Source organism: Saccopteryx leptura, chromosome 4 (assembly GCF_036850995.1).
Source record: "Saccopteryx leptura isolate mSacLep1 chromosome 4, mSacLep1_pri_phased_curated, whole genome shotgun sequence".
Lineage (NCBI taxonomy): Eukaryota > Metazoa > Chordata > Mammalia > Chiroptera > Emballonuridae > Saccopteryx > Saccopteryx leptura.
The window spans coordinates 102,954,085-102,973,009 of NC_089506.1; the positions used below are offsets into that span (position 1 = coordinate 102,954,085).

Sequence of the window (18,925 nt, forward strand, 5' to 3'; positions counted from 1 at the left end):
TTAATACATTGATGTTTTAGGAATTTTGTCTGTTCTACAAATAGTCATTTATTATCACTCCTCCAGACTTTTGTGTCTGTTTGCTAATAATTTGTACTTCTAATCCATTTAAAACGCTGGTAACAAATTAACAAGAGATCCAAATCCTTCCTCCAACCTTTTGACATTTCCTTCTGTTTATCTTTCTTATCCTTAATGTTAGCAAAGGATCCAATTTAATTATAACAGTATTTGCTTAACAAGTTTATTGGGAAAACCTTTTATTTTCTGTTCTTTTATCTAGTTTCTTTTATCATTCGTCCTCATTGCCATTGTACTCAAGGAATGTGTTAATTCTAACTGTTCTGTTTATTTGCTTCAGAATATGTAACAAGATAATGAGTTACTTTAAAACTTTTTTGAATAACCAAATCACTACTTATTAAAAAAGGGTTTGGGTGCCTGACCTGTGGTGGCGCAGTGGATCAAGCGTCGACCTGGAACACTGAGGTCACTGGTCAAAACCCTGGGCTTGCCTGGTTAAGGCACAAATGGGAGTTGATGCTTCCTGCTCCTCCCCCCTTCTCTCTCTCTCTCTCTCTCTCTCTCTCTCTCTTCTCTAAAATGAATAAATAAATAAAAATAGTTAAATTTTTTTTAAAAAGGGTTTGGGGCCTGACCTGTGGTGGCGCAGTGGATAAAGCGTTGATGTGGAACACTGAGGTCACCGGTTCAAAACCCCTGGCTTGCCTGGTCAAGGCACATACGGGAGTTGATGCTTCCTGCTCCTCCCCCCTTTTCTCTCTCTCTCTCTCTCTCTCTCTCTCTCTCCTTCCCTCCCTCCCTCCCTCCCTCTCCTCTCTCCTCTCTCCTCTCTAAAATGAATAAATAAATGAAAAAGATCTTAAAGGGCCTGGCACATTTTTTTCTATTTATTCGGAGCTGTAGGAAATGATTATGACATTTTAGTATTGATTGTATAGGTTCCCACTTTTGCAGAGATTTTTTTACTATTGTACTTCAGCCTTTTACCTTTTACATGAAGAAATTAAATTCCAAAAGCTCTAAATAGTTTTTGTTAATAGACGACACTTAAGTACTCATGCTGCAATATTATCAGCTCATCTCAATGACTTCACCCCCTTCAACATCAAAGCCTTAGAAACGGCATTGCAAGCTAGAAGAAAAATTTGAAGTAGAATAATTCATTAGCTAAGCTGTGTTCCTTCTGGTCTTAATGAAGTTTATCCTTGTGTTTTATATAAATATGAGATCAATCTAGAAACTCTGAATGCAAACAATATATTCTCGTAGAATAACACAAATAAATATATGTGTATATATGTGAAAATAGACATTCCAGAGGAACATTCAGAAGGAACTAGGGAAAAGTTTCTTTCCTTAACATGGGATGACACATTTTTAAAGTTTGTCTCGCAAGAAAGGGGATAACTAGCAATTCTCTTCAATTTTGGTTCTTCGTATAATTTTTACGTGGTAGTACTCAGTGCATCTGTTGTAATAGAGCTTCCTGTAATCCATAGGCTTTAGGGGATCCAGTAATCTCTTGAATATGTGCAGAAATGTATACATTTTTCTGGGGAGTAGATCCATATTTTATATCAGATTCTCAGAGAGGGCCTCGAACCCTCAAAGAGTTTATGAACCACTGATTGAGAAACTAAATATTTTATAATAGTTTTATTGTTTAGAGACTGAATTGCCTCAGCAAGCATAAGGTTCTTAAAAGCAAGATTGTATATTCATACATGCTATACTATAGTACAGAGTAGAAATTTGATCAATATTAGATGAATTAATTTGGAAAAAAGAGAAATGGTCACATTCTCAGTATCCAGGGCCACCTGTTTTCCTCAGATGGATTTTGACAAGCCTTGCGTCATTCAGGTCAGGAGTGGAGAGCAAGGAGCCGGTTTTAAGGAAGTGTAGCATGCCAGGGCCACAGCTCCCCTTGCTCAGTGGAGGAGGCAGGGTGGTCAACACGGGGTCCAGCTCTGCCATTTCCCTCGGTGGGATCTGAAGAAGGCACTTTGAGCGCTAAAATTAAGGGAGTAGATTATCTTTGTGATCCCATCCAGCTCTGAATCTGATTCTCTCCTGTCTTGTTTCATCTCCTCCTCTCCACTTCCCTCTCACATTTGAACTGAGCTGTGCACGCCCGTTGATTGACCTAGCATGAAAGCGGCCAAAGCCCAGCTCCTCTGCGTGTAGACAGTGTCCCCTGAAAAGGTTCACAGGAGATAAGTGAGTCTGTTCTAATGGTCATCTGTACACACTTACTATTGAATAATTTGATTTTAATCTGAGCAACAAGCGCATGAAGGAACCCAGTGTAGCGTGAGGACCTGTGATCCAGGGAGGGGGTTCCTGATCTGGGAAGAGCACTGGATGTGGAGTAGTGGAATCTGAGTTTAAGTCCCAGACCTATAATTTAGCCAAATAGTCGTGGACAGGGTACTTTAGTACATTTAAGGTATAATACATTGTTTATTTGCCATATGACCTACTTAACATAAAATTTACCAATAGTAAAAATTGGTCCTGGTCAGTTTGCTCAGTGGATAGAGCGTCAGCCCGGAGGCATATGGATGCCAAGGGTTCAACTCCCGGTCAGGGCACACCTGAGAAGCCACCATCTGCTTCTCTCCCATTCCTTCTCTTCTCTCCCTCTTCCCCTTTTGCAGCCAGTGCTCGATTGGTTTGGGCGTCGCCCCAAGCGCTGAGGATGGATCGGTTGGTCCCAGCAGGTCAGCTTTAGGCATTGAAGATAGTTCAGTTGATTCGAGCATGGACCCCAGATAAGGGTTGCCAGGTGGATCCTGGTCGGGGTACATGCAGGGAGTCTGTCTCATTATATCCCCTCCTCTCACTTAAAACAAAATAAGCCTGACCAGGCGATGGCACAGTGATAGAGCGTCCGACTGGGGTGCAGAGGACCCACGTTCGAGACCCCGAGGTCGCCAGCTTGAGCACGAGCTCATTTGGTTTGAGCAAAAACCCACCAGCTTGAACCCAAGGTTGCTGGCTCCAGCAAGGGGTTACTCGGTCTGCTGAAGGCCATGGTCAAGGCACATATGAGAAAACAGTCAGTGAACAACTAAGGTGTTGCAGCGCGCAATGAAAAACTAATGATTGATGCTTCTTTTTTTTTTTACTTTTTTATTTTTATTTTATTTTTTTTTTTCATTTTTCTGAAGCTGGAAACAGGGAGAGACAGTCAGACAGACTCCCGCATGCGCCCGACCGGGATCCACCCGGCACGCCTACCAGGGGCGACACTCTGCCCACCAGGGGGCGATGCTCTGCCCATCCTGGGCGTCGCCATATTGCGACCAGAGCCACTCTAGCGCCTGGGGCAGAGGCCAAGGAGCCATCCCCAGCGCCTGGGCCATCTTTGCTCCAATGGAGCCTTGGCTGCGGGAGGGGAAGAGAGAGACAGAGAGGGAAGCGCGGCGGAGGGGTGGAGAAGCAAATGGGCGCTTCTCCTGTGTGCCCTGGCCGGGAATCGAACCCGGGTCCTCCGCACACTAGGCCGACGCTCTACCGCTGAGCCAACCGGCCAGGGCTGCTTCTTTTTTTTTTTTTTTTTTAATCTTATTTTTATTAATTTTAATGCAGTGACATTGATAAATCAGGGTACATATGTTCCGAGAAAACATCTCCTGATTATTTTGACCTTTGATTATGCTGCATACCCCTCACTCAAAGTAAAATCGTCCTCCATCACCTTCTATCTGGTTTTCTTTGTGCCCCTACCCTCCCCCCCCCTCTCTCTCTCTCTCTTTCTCTGTCTCTCCCTCTCCTTCCTCGCCCCCTCCACACCCCTCCACCCCACGCCCTGTTACCATCACATTCTTGTCCATGTCTCTAAGTCTCATTTTTATGTCCCATCTATGCATTGGTTCATATAGTTCTTAGTTTTTTTCTAATTTACTTATTTCACTCCATATAATGTTATCAAGGTCCATCCATGTTATTGTAAATGATCCGATGTCATCATTTCTTATGATTGATGCTTCTTATCTCTCTCCATTCCTGTCTGTCTGCCCGTCTGTCCCTCTCCCTGACTCACCCTCTGTCTCTGTAAAAAAAAAAAAAAAAAAAAACTAAAAAGATCACCAATTTCCCAACAGAGTCTATTAATTAATGACAGACCTTTGTGAGACTCCTAGTTATTGTTTTATTTTAATAATTATTTGCTAACTTATGAAGTGGAACCTTAAAAGTTTTAGAGGCCTGACCTGTGGTGGCGCAGTGGATAAAGTGTCGACCTGGAAATGCTGAGGTCACCGGTTCGAAACCCTGGGCTTGCCTGGTCAAGGCACATATGGGAGTTGATGCTTCCAGCTCCTCCCCCCTTCTCTCTCTCTCTCTCTCTCTCTCTCTCTTTCTCTGTCTCTCCCTCTCCTCTCTAAAATGAATAAATAAAAAATTAAAAAAAAAAGTTTTAGAATATGAATAGAATGTCTAATAACTGATAGATCTACCAAGTTTATTATGAGATAGTAACATTTCCTCTTTTAACTTGTTATATGGTTTGTTTTGGCCATTTTTTTTTTTCCTTTTTTACCATATTTCTGAATGAGGTAAAATTTGGGGTGAATTTACTAACGTAACCAGTTGAGTTCAGATTTTACATTGATAAGAAGCAATATCTGGCATGAGCACCCAGTAAACAAAATTGGGCATTTATTTATATATAGAATTTACATAGAATTTTCAGTTAAGCAGTAGACCACAATATTTTATTTTAATTTGAAAATTGCCATTCCTCATAAAATCTTCCATTCACTCCCATTAGATGTAAAGGGGAGTAAAGGAAGTTTCTGTTGCTGTTATTCTTAGAGAGAGACAGAGACAGGAAGGGAGAGAGATGAGAAACACCAAGTCATAATTGCATCGTTTTAGTTTGTTCATTGATTGCTTCTCATACATGCCTTGAAGGAGGGGAGGTAAAAGCCAAACCAGTGACCCCCTTGTTCAAGCCAGCAACCTTTGGGCTCAAGCGAGCAACTCCACGCTCAAGCCGGCGACCTCGGGGTTTCTAACCTGGGACCTCAGCATTCCCAGTTGATACCTTATCCACTGCGCCACCACTGATCAGACAATAATATAAGCTTTTAAGCTTATTAACTTCTTTATCCTGATTTATTTGTTCCCTGAACAAGCTATGACTTGTTTTTATGCTTTCAATTCTTGTGAAAAGCAATGAAGAAAGAAATTATTTTCCTTGCATTGGTCTCTGCATTAGAGAAAACATTATGGGTTTAGATAAGTGTGTGAAGCCCCCCAGTTTCTCTGCCTCAGAGAGAAACCAGAGGTAAGCCTGTTGGCGGAAGACCTTGTAGTGCAGCCTGGCTGGACTTGTTCGGTCTGTATTACAGCATTGCATAGCCTTTCCTTCCTTCTAGAATGTCCTAAGAGATTTTTTTTTTTTTTTTTTTTTTTTTGAGAGAGAGAGAGAGAGAGAGAGAGGCAGGGAGAGAGAGACAGGGACATCAAGCTGCTTCTATATGAGCCCTGACCAGGGATTCAAACCAGCAACCTCTCACTCTGGGACAACAGTCCAACAACCTGAGAGCTATCTGGCCAGGGCCTATTTATTGATTTTTTTAGACAGACAGAAAGAGGAAGGTAGAAAGAGAAGAGGGAAAAGGGAAACATTTGTTGTTCCACTCGGTTGTGCATTTTTGGGGTTGGTTCCCGTGTGTGCCCTGACTGGGGATTGAACCCACAACCTTGTTGTTTCTGAATGACACACTTAACCAACTGAGCTACTAGCCAGAGCCCCAAGACAGATATTCTAATTCCATCTATTTTCCAGTACTGTACATGTAAACTGATACATGGAACTAGCCACTATATGTTGGAAATGTTACTTTGCCCATGGTAATTGAATAATAAAAAAATGGTGTTATCTTTGGCCCTGGCTGGTTGGCTCAACAGTAGAGTGTCACCCCTATGTGTGGAAGTCTCAGGTTTGATTACCAGTCAGGGCACACAGGAGAAGTGACCATCTGCTTCTCCACCTCTCCCACTTTTTTTCTCTCTCTTCCCCTCCCCCCTGCAGCTATGGCTGAAATGGTTTGAGCAAGTTGGCCCCAGACACTGAGGATGACTCCATGGCCTCTGCCTTAGGTGCTAAAATGGCTCACTTGTGAGCAACCAAGCAGTGGCCCCAGATGGGCAGAGCATTGCCCCCTAGTGGGCATGCCGGGTAGATCCCAGTCGGAGCACATGCAGGAGTCTGTCTTTGCCTCCCTGCCTCTCTCATTTAAAAAAAAAAAAAAAATGTGATATCTAAATTGTTGTTATGATCTGGGGAGGTCTCCATTTTTTCCTGAATTTAAAAGCTTCATTTTCAGTACATTTTTTTAAAGTTACAATTCAGTGAATTTTAATATATTCCCAGAATTGTATAACCACCAACCACAATCAATTTTAAAACATTTTCTTCACTCCAGAAAAAAACCCCATGCCTATTAGCAATCACTCCCCTTTTCCCCTTATTCCAGACCCTAATGGCAACTTCTAATCTTTCTGTCTCTATTGATTTGCCTATTCTGGACATTTTGTACAAATGGAGTCGTATAATATGTGATCTCTTATAACTCACTTATTTAGGCATGATATTTTCAAGTTTTATTCATGTTGTGGCATGTGTCAGTGTTTTATTCCTTTTTATTGCCAAATAGTATATACCATTATATGGATACACAATATTTGGTTTATCCATTCAGCCGTGAATGGACATTTGACCTGTTTTCTCTTTTTGGCTATTATGAATGAAGTTGCTATGCCATTCATGTACAAGTTTTTGTGTGAACATACATTTTTATCTCTCTTGGGAATAGACTTGCTGGGTCATTTTGGTCTTTCTAACCTGAGGAACTGCCAGATTTTTTCATCCTTAGCCAGCAGAAACTTTTATATGCTGTTGCCCTAAAGTAAAGCTTTACTCTTATTGCAAATTTTTAAAGGCGAATAATACTTCATTAGAAATGCTAGGTAATTTACTGAAAATTCTCTGTTGGTAAAATGTATACCTAAAAAGTCTCGTTGCTTTCCATTTAGTTTCTAGCACCATTTTCATGTAGAAAAATAACAACTATGAAAGTTGGTATCTTACATTATGTACATTTATTTATTTTTTTTTTAAATTTTTTTTTAATTTATTTATTTATTCATTATTAGAGAGGAGAAACAGAGAGGGAGAGAGAGGAGAGAGAGACAGAGAGAGAAAAGGGGGGAGGAGCTGGAAGCATCAACTCCCATATGTGCCTTGACCAGGCAAGCCCAGGGTTTTGAACTGGCGATCTCAGCATTTCCAGGTTGACGCTTTATCCACTGCGCCACCACAGGTCAGGCCCACATTATGTACATTTAAAACTTAACTCATACTAAATGCAGTAATAGATAATTGCCATGTTTCTAAATGCAAGAAATTCCATTTAAATTCCAAAAGGAATTTTATTTTTTTTCCATCTTCATCTCTTAGGTTTTGGATATCTCTGATTATGTTTTCCTTGTTAGCAGTTTCAACATTACCTATATATGTATATTTTACAGCAGTTGGAAGCCATTATATCCCAGGCTTGGAATACCTTGTCATATTCTAAGGTTATATTATGTTCAGCATATAAATGAATTAATATAGTTTAGAAAGTGCATCATTAAGCACATAGTTAAAATGAAAATTTTTGGCCCAAATGAAGTAAACTTTATTTATCTGAAATATGCAAACATATGAATCTTTTGCCAGTTCCAGATAGACAAGGTATTACTAAAAGATGATTTGCCAGCACACATATATATGAATGCAATACTAAATTGTTTTCCCTGAACTTGGGTTAAGCCATAAGGTAGGGAAGTGTTTGGGGGTAAGGTTCGTGCCATCGTCCCTCTGCTTCTTAGGAGTTTGGCAGCAAGTGGGCCTCTGCGAGGGAGTCACGGCGCAGGGTCTCGTAGGAGAGCAGAGGTGAGACCAAGAGGAAAAGAGGAGGAAAATGCCAAGATGGCCCACGTCCCAGAAATGTCCCCCGCATCACCTTCCTTCTCCTCTTCACAGTTTTCTGTACGTAAGGAGTGAAAACATATGTTGCCTTTCTTCACAGCTCATGCCTAATGTGTAGGGGGGTTTTCTTTAGTTTATTTTTTTTAATGAAAGAATTTTGTGCCTTGGAGCCACTGACATCTTTATCAGTAAGTCCTCTGTTCTGTTGACCTGTTTAAAGGAGTCCTAGTCAGTCACACCGATCTGCGTACACATGCAGTGATACTTTTTTTTTTAATTTTTATTTATTTATTTTTTACAGAGACAGAGAGTGAGTCAGAGAGAGGGATAGACTGGGACAGACAGACAGGAACGGAGAAATGAGAAGCATCAATCATTAGTTTTTCATTGCGCGTTGCAACACCTTAGTTGTTCATTGATTGCTTTCTCATATGTGCCCTGACTGCGGGCCTTCAGCAGACCGAGTAACCCCTTGCTGGAGCCAGCAACCTTGGGTTCAAGCTGGTGGGCTTTTGCTCAAACCAGATGAGCCTGCGCTCAAGCTGGCAACCTCGGGGTCTCAAATCTGGGTCCTCTGCATCCCAGTCTCATGCTCTATCCACTGCGCCACCGCGTGGTCAGGCTGCAGTGATACTTTGACATAACCCTAGAACTGACAGTGCCCTTCTTGTCCTTGGATCACGTGACAGGAAGTGTAGGGGGAGTTCCCTTTGGTGACTGCACTAAGCAGTGCTTTCTTTGCTGCGTATCTGCGTATTGGGTATTCAGTCCAACCTTCCTGGGGACATTTTGTGAGTCTAGTAGGGCCAGTTTGATCCCCATTCAGGGACATACAGGAGCAGATCAATGTTCCTGTCTCTCTCTCTCTCTCTCTCTCTCTCTCTCTCTCAAATTAATACAATAAACACTTAAAAAAAAAAAAAGAAAACGTCTAGTAGGGTCATATTATTGGCTTACTACCTAAAGCAGTATAACTTGGTGATCAGCTGTCTATTAAAGAAATCTTTTTGGTCAATTTCTAGGAATTTAGGTATAGTTAATTTATTATTATTTAAGTAATGTTTAACTGAAATTTTTGATAAAATGAAATGCAGGTAAATCCTCCATTTGGTTGGTGGAGCAGTAGGGGAAAACATGCTGTGAGAAATGGCTGGGGGTAAAGAAAGGAGAAAGAGACTAGAATAGTGGGCTGCTGTGCCTTGTGACTGACTGCATAAGTTTGTCTTGATCGTGCAGAGGAAAGGAAATTAGGAATTTAGTCTGTGGATTTCTGGTGTTTTGGCCGCCACAATTGCTTCTTGACCCACAAATACAAACCACATCTTATCACTTGACTTCTTTAGCTCAGTATTTGCTTGCTTTTTTCCTCAAAGGAAGCTGTAATATTCTCTTCCCTGTTCTCTGCGCTAGACTTACTGTAAACATACTCCCACATGTCCCTTTGATAAGGAACTGCTGGACTGCAGCCAGTTTATTCAGATGTTGTTCTGCAGCACTGCACACAGTCAGAGATGAGAACTGTCTCCAAGCCTGTGGACCTGAAGGTGACCTACTCAGTTCTAGAATCCTTTGTTTAAAGGACGAGTAGTCAGGCAAAATATATGTGAGAGAAGGGATGATAGTGAGACAAACTCCCACATGCGCTCTGACTGGGATCCACCCGCCAACACCATCTGGGCCAGTGCTCAAGTGTGGAGCTGTTTATAGCTCTTGTGGCTGATGTGCTCCAATGGAGCTGTCCTCATTGCCTGGGGCCTACACTCTAACTGGTTGAGCCACTGGCCTCTGGATGGGAAGAGGGAGAGAAGGGGGAGGAGGGAGAAGCAGATAGTCACTTTTCTTGTGTGCCCTGATGAGGAATTGAACCCAGGGTGTCCATACACCAGGCCAGTGCTCTGTCCACTGACCTACCGGCCAGGGTCAAAAGATTTAAATTGAAAAGTCAATGTTTAGAGTAAGTAAGAGGAGGGGAACTAGTTTCTCTTGATCTCTTTACAGAATTACCATTCAATTCAAATGATCAAATATATATCCTCAGAGAACCTGGTATCTTGACTCACGCTGGGTCACATGCCCCTTCTCAGTGATTCCATAATATCCTGTGTATACCGGTATATTCTTCTTTACTATGCTTCTCTTTTATTTTATGATTGCCTATTTATATGTCAGGACTAACCCCTGCTCCGCATTTCCTTATCTTAAACTGTGAACTCTGTGAGGATAAAAACTGACTTGTACCACTCTACCTGGCACATAGTAGGTGCTAAAATAAATATTTGTGTGAATATATGACTTTTTAAAAAGAACGTTAAACTTCAATCCCGTTAGAACTTTTAAAATTTCCACCTCATTTGGCTTTGTCTCCAACAATGTTTTAGCACTGTAATACAGATTTTAGTAATAAATGTTATTCAAACTCAAGTAATACAATTTAATCTATCAACTTTTATTTCTCAAACTGGGTCATTGTCCTGTAAGTTAATTGGAAGCAGAATTCTAAAAATGAAAAGAACTAGTTTTAGCTTAGTTTATTTCTATACCTTCTAAGTGATGGCCTCTCAAACACCCCCTTCTTTAGTTCTCTTCGCTCCTTTGTTTACTCTTTTTTTTTTTTTTTTTACAGAGACAGAGAGAGGGATAGACAGGGACAGACAGACAGGAACGGAGCGATGAGAAGCATCAATCATTAGTTTTTTGTTGTGCATTGCAACACCTTAGTTGTTCATTGATTGCTTTCTCATATGTGCCTTGATTGTGGGCCTTCAGCAGACCGAGTAGCCCCTTGCTTGAGGCAGCGACTCTGGGTCCAAGCTGGTGAGCTTTTTTTTTTTTTTTTTTTTTTGCTCAAACCAGATGAGCCCTCGCTCAAGCTGGCGACCTCGGGGTCTCGAACCTGGGTCCTCAGCATCCCAGTTCGACGCTCTATCCACTGTGCCACCACCTGGTCAGGCCCTTTGTTTACTCTTAAGCATACCCTGCCCGCCAGCATAAGTGTGCTGAGCCTCTGTAATGTGCAGGCAAGTGCTATGATAGGAACATGGTTTGATGGGAAAGATAGACATGTAAATAAAGCGTTATAATATATTATAAGGGCTATATTATTGAGAGCTGGGACTGTTAAAGTTTCTCTGAGAAAGTGCCATTTGTGCTGAATCTTAAAGGACAAAGATTTTAGATTTGAAGGAAGAGGATAAGCATTACAGGAAAAAACAGCGTGAAGAAAAAACTAGAAGCCTGCAGCGCAGAAATGGCAAGAATATAAAAGGAAGTATTAGAAGATGAGGCCAAAGGGGAATTCTGGAAAATTGTAAACAGGGATGATATGATCTCACTGTTCTCTACTTGTGTTTTTCCCTATCCTTACCACTACTTTCTCTGCTAATGCTTTGTGCCAGGTTAACTCATTTGATAAGAGTAAAATGGTCTAAGGTTGCAGTTGGGAACATTCTGAAACTGCAGAGGTGTGCCCCCCCCCCAAAAAAAAGGATTCTGTACTGTGGTGAGATAATGTGACCCTAATCCCATCTTGTTATCTAACAAATTGACAGACTATAAATATTTCATTCCATTCTTTCTGTAAAAACAGAAAAAGTGACATTTTCATAAGAAAAGAAAATAACTCCATAACCTTTTTTTTTTTTTTTATTTTTCTGAAGCTGGAAACAGGGAGAGACAGTCAGACAGACTCCCGCATGCGCCCGACCGGGATCCACCCGGCATGCCCATCAGGGGCAACACTCTGCCCACCAGGGGGCGATGCTTTGCCCCTCCCGGGCGTCGCTCTGTTGCCACCAGAGCCACTCCAGCGCCTGGGGCAGAGGCCAAGGAGCCATCCCCAGCGCCCGGGCCATCTTTGCTCCAATGGAGCCTCAGCTGCGGGAGGGGAAGAGAGAGACAGAGAGGAAGGAGAGGGGGAGGGGCGGAGAAGCAGATAGGCGCTTCTCCTGTATGCCCTGGCCAGGAATCAAACCTGGGACCCCTGCATGCCAGGCCGAAGCTCTACCACTGAGCCAACCGGCCAGGGCCCATAACCTTTTTAATATACTAGTTTAGCAAAATGAAGGTGGACTACACATGAAAACAACTGAAGTTTTACACTTAAGACTTTCTTTATATTTTGTATATAACCCTTTTTAGGCGATTCGCATTCTGTATCTTGATTATAAATGGGCACCCTAGCCTTGAAGTCAGGAGAGCTTCTGTCAGATAAGCACAGCGCTCCTGTGATTGCTCTTTTCAGTTTGACCCATTGCAAAGCATCCACAGTTGCATGGTTACTGGTGTCCCGGGTCTTAGCCAATCTCACAATAAAACGTTCTTTGGAATTTTACAAAGATGTCATTCTTGGCATCTAAAGTGAAAATCATTTGTGCCCAGCTCATCATTTTTTTTTTTCAGCTCATGATTTCTTATTTGAATCCTGTTTAATTAGAAAGTTTATGAAGTGTCCCATTTTTTAAATGTAATTTGAAGTGGCAGATGGCAGACATGCACATGACCTGGATGTCTCAAGCCTTTTTGCTTACTCATTAACACGGGTCCTTAGATAAAGCCAACTGCAGGTGTGGAAGGCAAGCAGGCTTCCTCCTGGGGAAACCCAGGCCTCATTTGATTCATTGCTGCCACCTGCTGGGGCCTGGTGGCTGGGATGGGAAGGCAGCTCAAGTGGTGGACCTGAGCCTATCCAGGGCTCTGGGAGGGACCCGTGTAGAGTTCCAGTATTAGTCAGCTTTGCTTCTACTGCCTTAATGAAAGGACTTTATAAACTGTAGAGCAGGGATCCCCAAACTACAGCCCGCGGGCCGCATGCGGCCCCTTGAGGCCATTTATCCGGCCCCCGCTGCACTTCCGGAAGGGGCACCTCTCATTGGTGGTCAGTGAGAGGAGCATAGTTCCCATTGAAATACTGGTCAGTTTGTTGATTTAAATTTACTTGTTCTTTATTTTAAATATTGTATTTGTTCCCATTTTGGTTTTTTACTTTAAAATAAGATATGTGCAGTGTGCATAGGGATTTGTTCATAGTTTTTTTTATAGTCCAGCCCTCCAACAGTCTGAGGGACAGTGAACTGGCTCCCTGTGTAAAAAGTTTGGGGACCCCTGCTGTAGAGCATTATGCCAGTGCAAGGTGGTATTAGATGATATTGGTTAATGCATAATCTCCAGCAATGATGAAGCTTAGAGAACCCTTTCAGGGACTCATGTCCTAGAGCAGTGTTTTTCAATCGCTGGTCTGCAGACCAGTCTATCAGAAATTCCGAGCTGATCCGTGAAAGAATTAACTACCCTGATGTATGATTATAAACCCAGTGATCTTAGTTGAATTCACTTATGCTCAGGGTGATTTCTGCCTTAGTGCTCCCCAAAATAATTCTCTTATTTTCACTGGTCCCCAAGTATAAATTGTTGGAAACCACTGTACTGGAGTATTAGAGCTCAGAGAATCCTTAAAGGAGTTGCTTTGGAACTTTAGTTAAATCAGAGTCTCTTAAGGGCTTTTGAAAATGCAGCTACCCAGGCCTGCCCCAGAGATTTTATTTACTAGGTGAAAAGGGAGCTATTTAGTAGGCTTCCCATGAGGTTCTGATGCAGGTGACCACACTCACAGGCACTGCCTTAAACATGATCTAGATAAGAGCTTATCAGCTATTTTTCTAATTAGTGCCTCATTTCAATAAATAAAAAAGTATTGTAGCTTTCATCTGGGATGAGTCAGTATAATACTGTAACTGGTTCTTTGATGCATACACAAAAATTATTATTGGGTTGGTTCTGTAGCAGGAAAAAAAAATCACTTTTAAATATTATAATTAGCTTTTCTTTCTCTTCCAAGAAAGAGGTACAGTACTGTAACTTATATTGGTCACTTTATAGCGGGATGTTTTTTGGCCTTGGGCATTGGCAAGCAAAGGTAGGGTTTAGTATTACCTTTATCATAGCCATCATTCATGAATATAATAATCATTTGGTTAAAATCTATTGAATTTTCAGGTACCTAAAATACCATAATTTAGAATTCTGCCCTTCATTATCACCTGCCTTTTTCCTTCAGAGGGGCCAAGCACAAGAAAGCCGCAGCCCCCCATGGTTTTTAGCATGTCTTATGACTTCTTATCCCTCACGCTATCTTGACAAGCTTGACCAAGATACCATAGTAAACACAAGTAATGAGTTTCCTGATAGCAAATTTGAAAACTCATTTACAACTGAGAATTCTAGATACCTGCCATGTACTTGCCTCATAGCATATTATTATTCCAAAAATATGTCGTTTTTTTCTATATGCTACTGCTTCTGAAATGACTGGTTCAAGAATAACTGTCACCCTGGCCAGCTAGCTCAGCAGTAGAGTCAGCCCGGCATGTGGAAGTCCCAAGTTCAATTCCCGGCCAGGGCACACAGGAGAAGCACCCATGTGTTCTCCACCCTTCCCCCTCTCCTTTTTTTCTGTCTTTCTCTTACCCTCCCGCAGCCAAGGCTCCACTGGAGCAAAGTTGGCCCAGGTGCTGAGAGCGGCTCCATGGCCTCTGCCTCAGGTGCTAGAATGGTTCAGATCGCAGCAGAGCAACACCCCAGATGGTCAAAGCACCGCCCCTGGTGGGCATGCCAGGTGGACCCCCGTCAGGCGCATGCAGGAGTCTGTCTCTGCCTCCCCACTTCTCACTTTAGAAAAATTAAAAAAATAAAGAATAACTGTCCCTGTGAATTGAGTGAGGCCACTGAATTCCAGGGTAGGTTACACTTGATATATACAGTGTCATCTTAATAAACATCGGCACCAGTAATTTTCTAGTGTATTTTCAACTAGACTTTTTTTTAGCTCTCAGGTTGTTGGCATTCAGGGCTTCCAACACCTTAATGTAGATGATCCTATATTATATATGTATGGCCAGTAACCACGGCCACCATCACAGCCGCCTGGCCCATGCAGGTTCGCATTAGATTCAGACAGACAGTATGAAATAACAGAGCCATGAACTGGTGGGCTATCATCTTTAATCCTAGCTTGCACTTGGCGGGCAAGTAAAAACACACACTGGGCTCCAAAACCCACTTGTTCAGGGCTCCCAAAGCCACTGACTTATCCGAGTTTTCCTAGAATCAAAGGTTTCTAGCTCACTAGCCTTATTCACCTCTGTTCCCCATCTCCTTCTCCTGCACAAACTGACTTCAGCATTCCTCTATCGTGGCTGCCTCTCCTCTCCTCCACGTGGCCTTACTCTGTTCTCCTACAGCAGGGGTCCCCAAACTATGGCCCGCTGGCCACATGCGGCCCCCTGAAGCCATTTATCCGGCCACCACTGCACTTCCGGAAGGGGCACCTCTTTCATTGGTGGTCAGTGAGAGGAGCATAGTTCCCATTGAAATACTGGTCAGTTTGTTGATTTAAATTTACTTGTCCTTTATTTTATTTATTTATTTATTTTTTCTGAAACTGGAAACAGGGAGGCAGTCAAACAGACTCCCGCATGCACCCAACCGGGATCCATCCGGCACACCCACCAGGGGGCAATGCTCTGCCTATCCAGGGCCACTCTAGCACCTGAGGCAGAGGCCATGGAGCCATCCCCAGCTCCCGGACCATCCTTGCTCCAATGGAGCCTTGGCTGCGAGGGGGGGGGGGGGGGGAACACAGAGAGGAAGGAGAGGGGGAGGGGTGGAGAAGCAGATGGGCGCTTCTCCTGTGTGCCCTGGCCGGGAATCGAACCCAGGACTTCTGCATACCAGGCCGACACTCTACCACTGAGCCAACCAGCCAGAGCTACTTGTCCTTTATTTTAAATATTGTATTTGTTCCCATTTTGTTTTTTTACTTTAAGATATGTGCAGTGTGCACAGGGATTTGTTCATAGTTTTTTTTATAGTCCGGCCCTCCAACGGTCTGAGGGACAGTGAACTGGCCCCCTGTGTAAAAAGTTTGGGGACCTCTGCCCTACAGCATGGGCTCCTTCTAGCACGTAATCACTCTTCTCTCAGAATAATGTGATCTGTCTTCCTTTTAAAACCTTTTGGCGCGAAATTCCTCCCCCAATACATATTAACATAATCACACCCATTTCAAGCAATCACCTGGGTGACGGGCTTCTATGTGGGCAGCGCCATCTTTTTTTTTTTTTTCTGTATTTTTCCGAAACTAGAAACGGGGAGAGACAGTCAGACAGAATCCTGCATGCGCCCGACCGGGATCCACCCGGCACACCCACCAGGGGGCGACGCTCTGCCCACCAGGGGGCGATGCTCTGCCCCTCCGGGGGGTCGCTCTGCTGCGACCAGAACCACTCTAGCGCCTGAGGCAGAGGCCAAGGAGCCATCCCCAGCGCCCAGGCCATCTTTGCTCCAATGGAGCCTTGGCTGCGGGAGGGGAAGAGAGAGACAGAGAGGAAGGAGAGGGGGAGTGGTGGAGAAGCAGATGGGCGCTTCTCCTGTGTGCCCTGGCCGGGAATCAAACCTGGGACTTCTGCACGCCAGGCCGACGCTCTACCACTGAGCCAACCGGCCAGGGCCCTGGGCAGCGCCATCTTTAACAAAGTGAGCATAATATATTTTATCTGCCCAACAATATATTACATATGTAGAATCAAAAGACAGTCCCTTGAACCTCTTTATAGAGAAATCTTACTGCACTTTCAGGGTTATACTTTTTATTACTCATAAGTATGGTTTGGTGTATCATTTTATGTTAAATTTTGTTTACTGCCTTCATAATCTCATCTCTTTGGGTTTTTTTGTTTGTTTTGGATTTTATGTTTAGGTGTACCTGAAAGAAATCTTAAAAGAAATTGGCATTCAAAATGTGAAGGGGATCCACAAGAACACGTGGGAGCTGAAGCCGGAGTACAGACACTACCAAGGAGAAGAGAAGAGTGATTGAGGAGACTAAGCCAGGGGCTAGCAGAGCAGCTCAGGCTGATGTTGAGCGTACGGCATTGATACTTGAACTTGAGCACCATCTGTTATAGGGCTAAAGTGACTGATGCTTTAATTTCTCTAGGTAAATTTTTTTAAACAATTCTTGAAAAGTTACTTACGTGTTTTTTGAGGAGAAATAACAAATTTATTTATAGACTTGTATTAAACCAGATTATCCATGAGGGTTAAGAGGTTATGTAATTAAAGCAAATCAAGGAAATAACTTTCTATTGAGATAAATACTTTTCTGTATTACTTGATTTTTTTTTTTTAACAGTAGAATAACCAGAGGCTGAAATTGAATACCGCTGTTACCCTTGCATTTCCACTGTAAAATAAAATTCTGATTAAGGAAAGTGGTCCCATTCTCTCCTCTACCTCCAGCTGTCTGATCCTGCCTTGTTCTGGTGCAAGAACTAAATTCTGTTTCCCGTTGCCTTCTGGTTCCTAATGGTTTGAGGCTCGGTGTCCAGAGCAGCTGGATAATGTGTGATAAGTCTGTTTAGGACCGAGAGTGCTGGGTGCTGAGTGCGCTTGGTTTGTAGCATACGTCTTCCCCAAACCTTGTCTCCTTATGTATGAACTGCCCTGAAACAAGCCTGTGTCCACTACCCTTGCCTTTTGTTTTGCGGTGACAGTGCCTGCCAAATGGATTTCCAGGGCAGAGCTGCATGTCATTTGAAGCCATACTTTGGTATTTCTGCAAAAGGGGGGGGGGGGGGTTTGTTTGTTTGTTTCAGCTTACTTTAGTTACCCTGTACCCATTACACCTGACCGTATCTACTTGAGTCTTTTAAACACGTGAGTTTGTTAAATACTCATTGCCTTTTCAATGGAATAATCCATGTGGTAGACCAGTGTAGTTCCTGATTAATTTGTTTGGAATTGCTTTTTTATTCAATACTAAAATACAGCTGTTGTCCTGGCTGGATAGTTCAGTAGATTAGGGCATCTTCCCAAGGCTTAGAAGTTGGCAGTTTGATCACCAGTCAGGGCACATGCAGGAACAGATCGATGTTCCTGTGTCTGTCTGTCTCTCTGTCTCTCACGCTCCTCCCCCTCTAAAATCAATAAATTTGTAAATTTTTTAATAGAAAATAAGAATAATAAAATATGGCTATTGGTCATGAAAGAGACTCCCTTCCACCTGAGTTTCTGTGTTCTTTTATTTCAGGAGTCTCTTGCTCTGATAAACATGCTTTTGACAGCCAAAAATCAGGAAGTAGAAACCCAAAACCCTCCAAACCACCGTGAGAGTGAGAGGAAGGCTGATAGACATCCGGTAAGATGTCACATCTGAGAGGACAGGAAGGCCCTATTTAATAGATGAGATTGTTAAATTCAACCAGTACACACACTTAGAGGATATTTTAACTGTCCAAATGGTGTCAGAATGTAGTGACAATATGCTTGCTGAGCATTGGGAAGATTTGAAATTACATGTCGCTACGCTTCTGAAGTGAGGTAACTAAAAAGGAAATGGCTTGCTCTGCTGTATCATAAGCAGCTCTGTGGTTTCAGCAGAGTTGCACTTGTTGCTAATGGTCTGTGAACAGATTTTCTTCAAAGTATATTTTGATCACTGTTGGTACATATCAGTAAAATAAGAGTAAATACTTTTTAGGTTCTTATGTGCCTGACAGTGTGTTAAATGCTCTAAAATATCTTTTTAAATCCTTAGAAATAGTGCTGAGAGATAATATTCATTTTATAGAACCATTTCCTACCCGATATACATACCTTCATGAGTACTGAGCTGTGTTTGGAGGAATTCTACCCTTGGGGCAAAGTGAGCACCTGAGTGTATTTCTCAGAATCTGCCCTCTCTAGCACCCCCAGTCTCACCTCCAAACCAGCAGACTGGTGCAGACCCCACAGAGTTGTAAAGGAGAGGGAGCTTGGCATTCCTGCTTGAATTCAGCCATCTAAACATCTCTACCCACCAGATGAAGACTAACTTCATCCAGTTCAAGTCAAGATCCTTTTGCTAAAATTTGAATT

The 18,925-nt window shown here is 42.7% G+C and overlaps 1 protein-coding gene and 1 non-coding gene across 2 annotated transcripts in view; one reads left to right on the plus strand and one right to left on the minus strand.

The window, feature by feature from the left end:
• The window catches only part of GTF2F2 (general transcription factor IIF subunit 2), a 173,870-nt gene extending 155,745 nt beyond the window's left edge, over positions 1–18,125 (plus strand). The window contains exon 8 of the mRNA XM_066380867.1: positions 16,767–18,125. Coding sequence (XP_066236964.1) covers positions 16,767–16,886 — 120 coding nt within the window. The 3' untranslated portion in view covers positions 16,887–18,125. The remainder of the gene's footprint in view (positions 1–16,766) is intronic.
• TRNAT-AGU (transfer RNA threonine (anticodon AGU)) lies at positions 3,491–3,566 on the minus strand. Its single transcript has one exon. It is a non-coding gene; the product is annotated as a tRNA-Thr (tRNA).
• Positions 18,126–18,925: the final 800 nt, after the last annotated feature.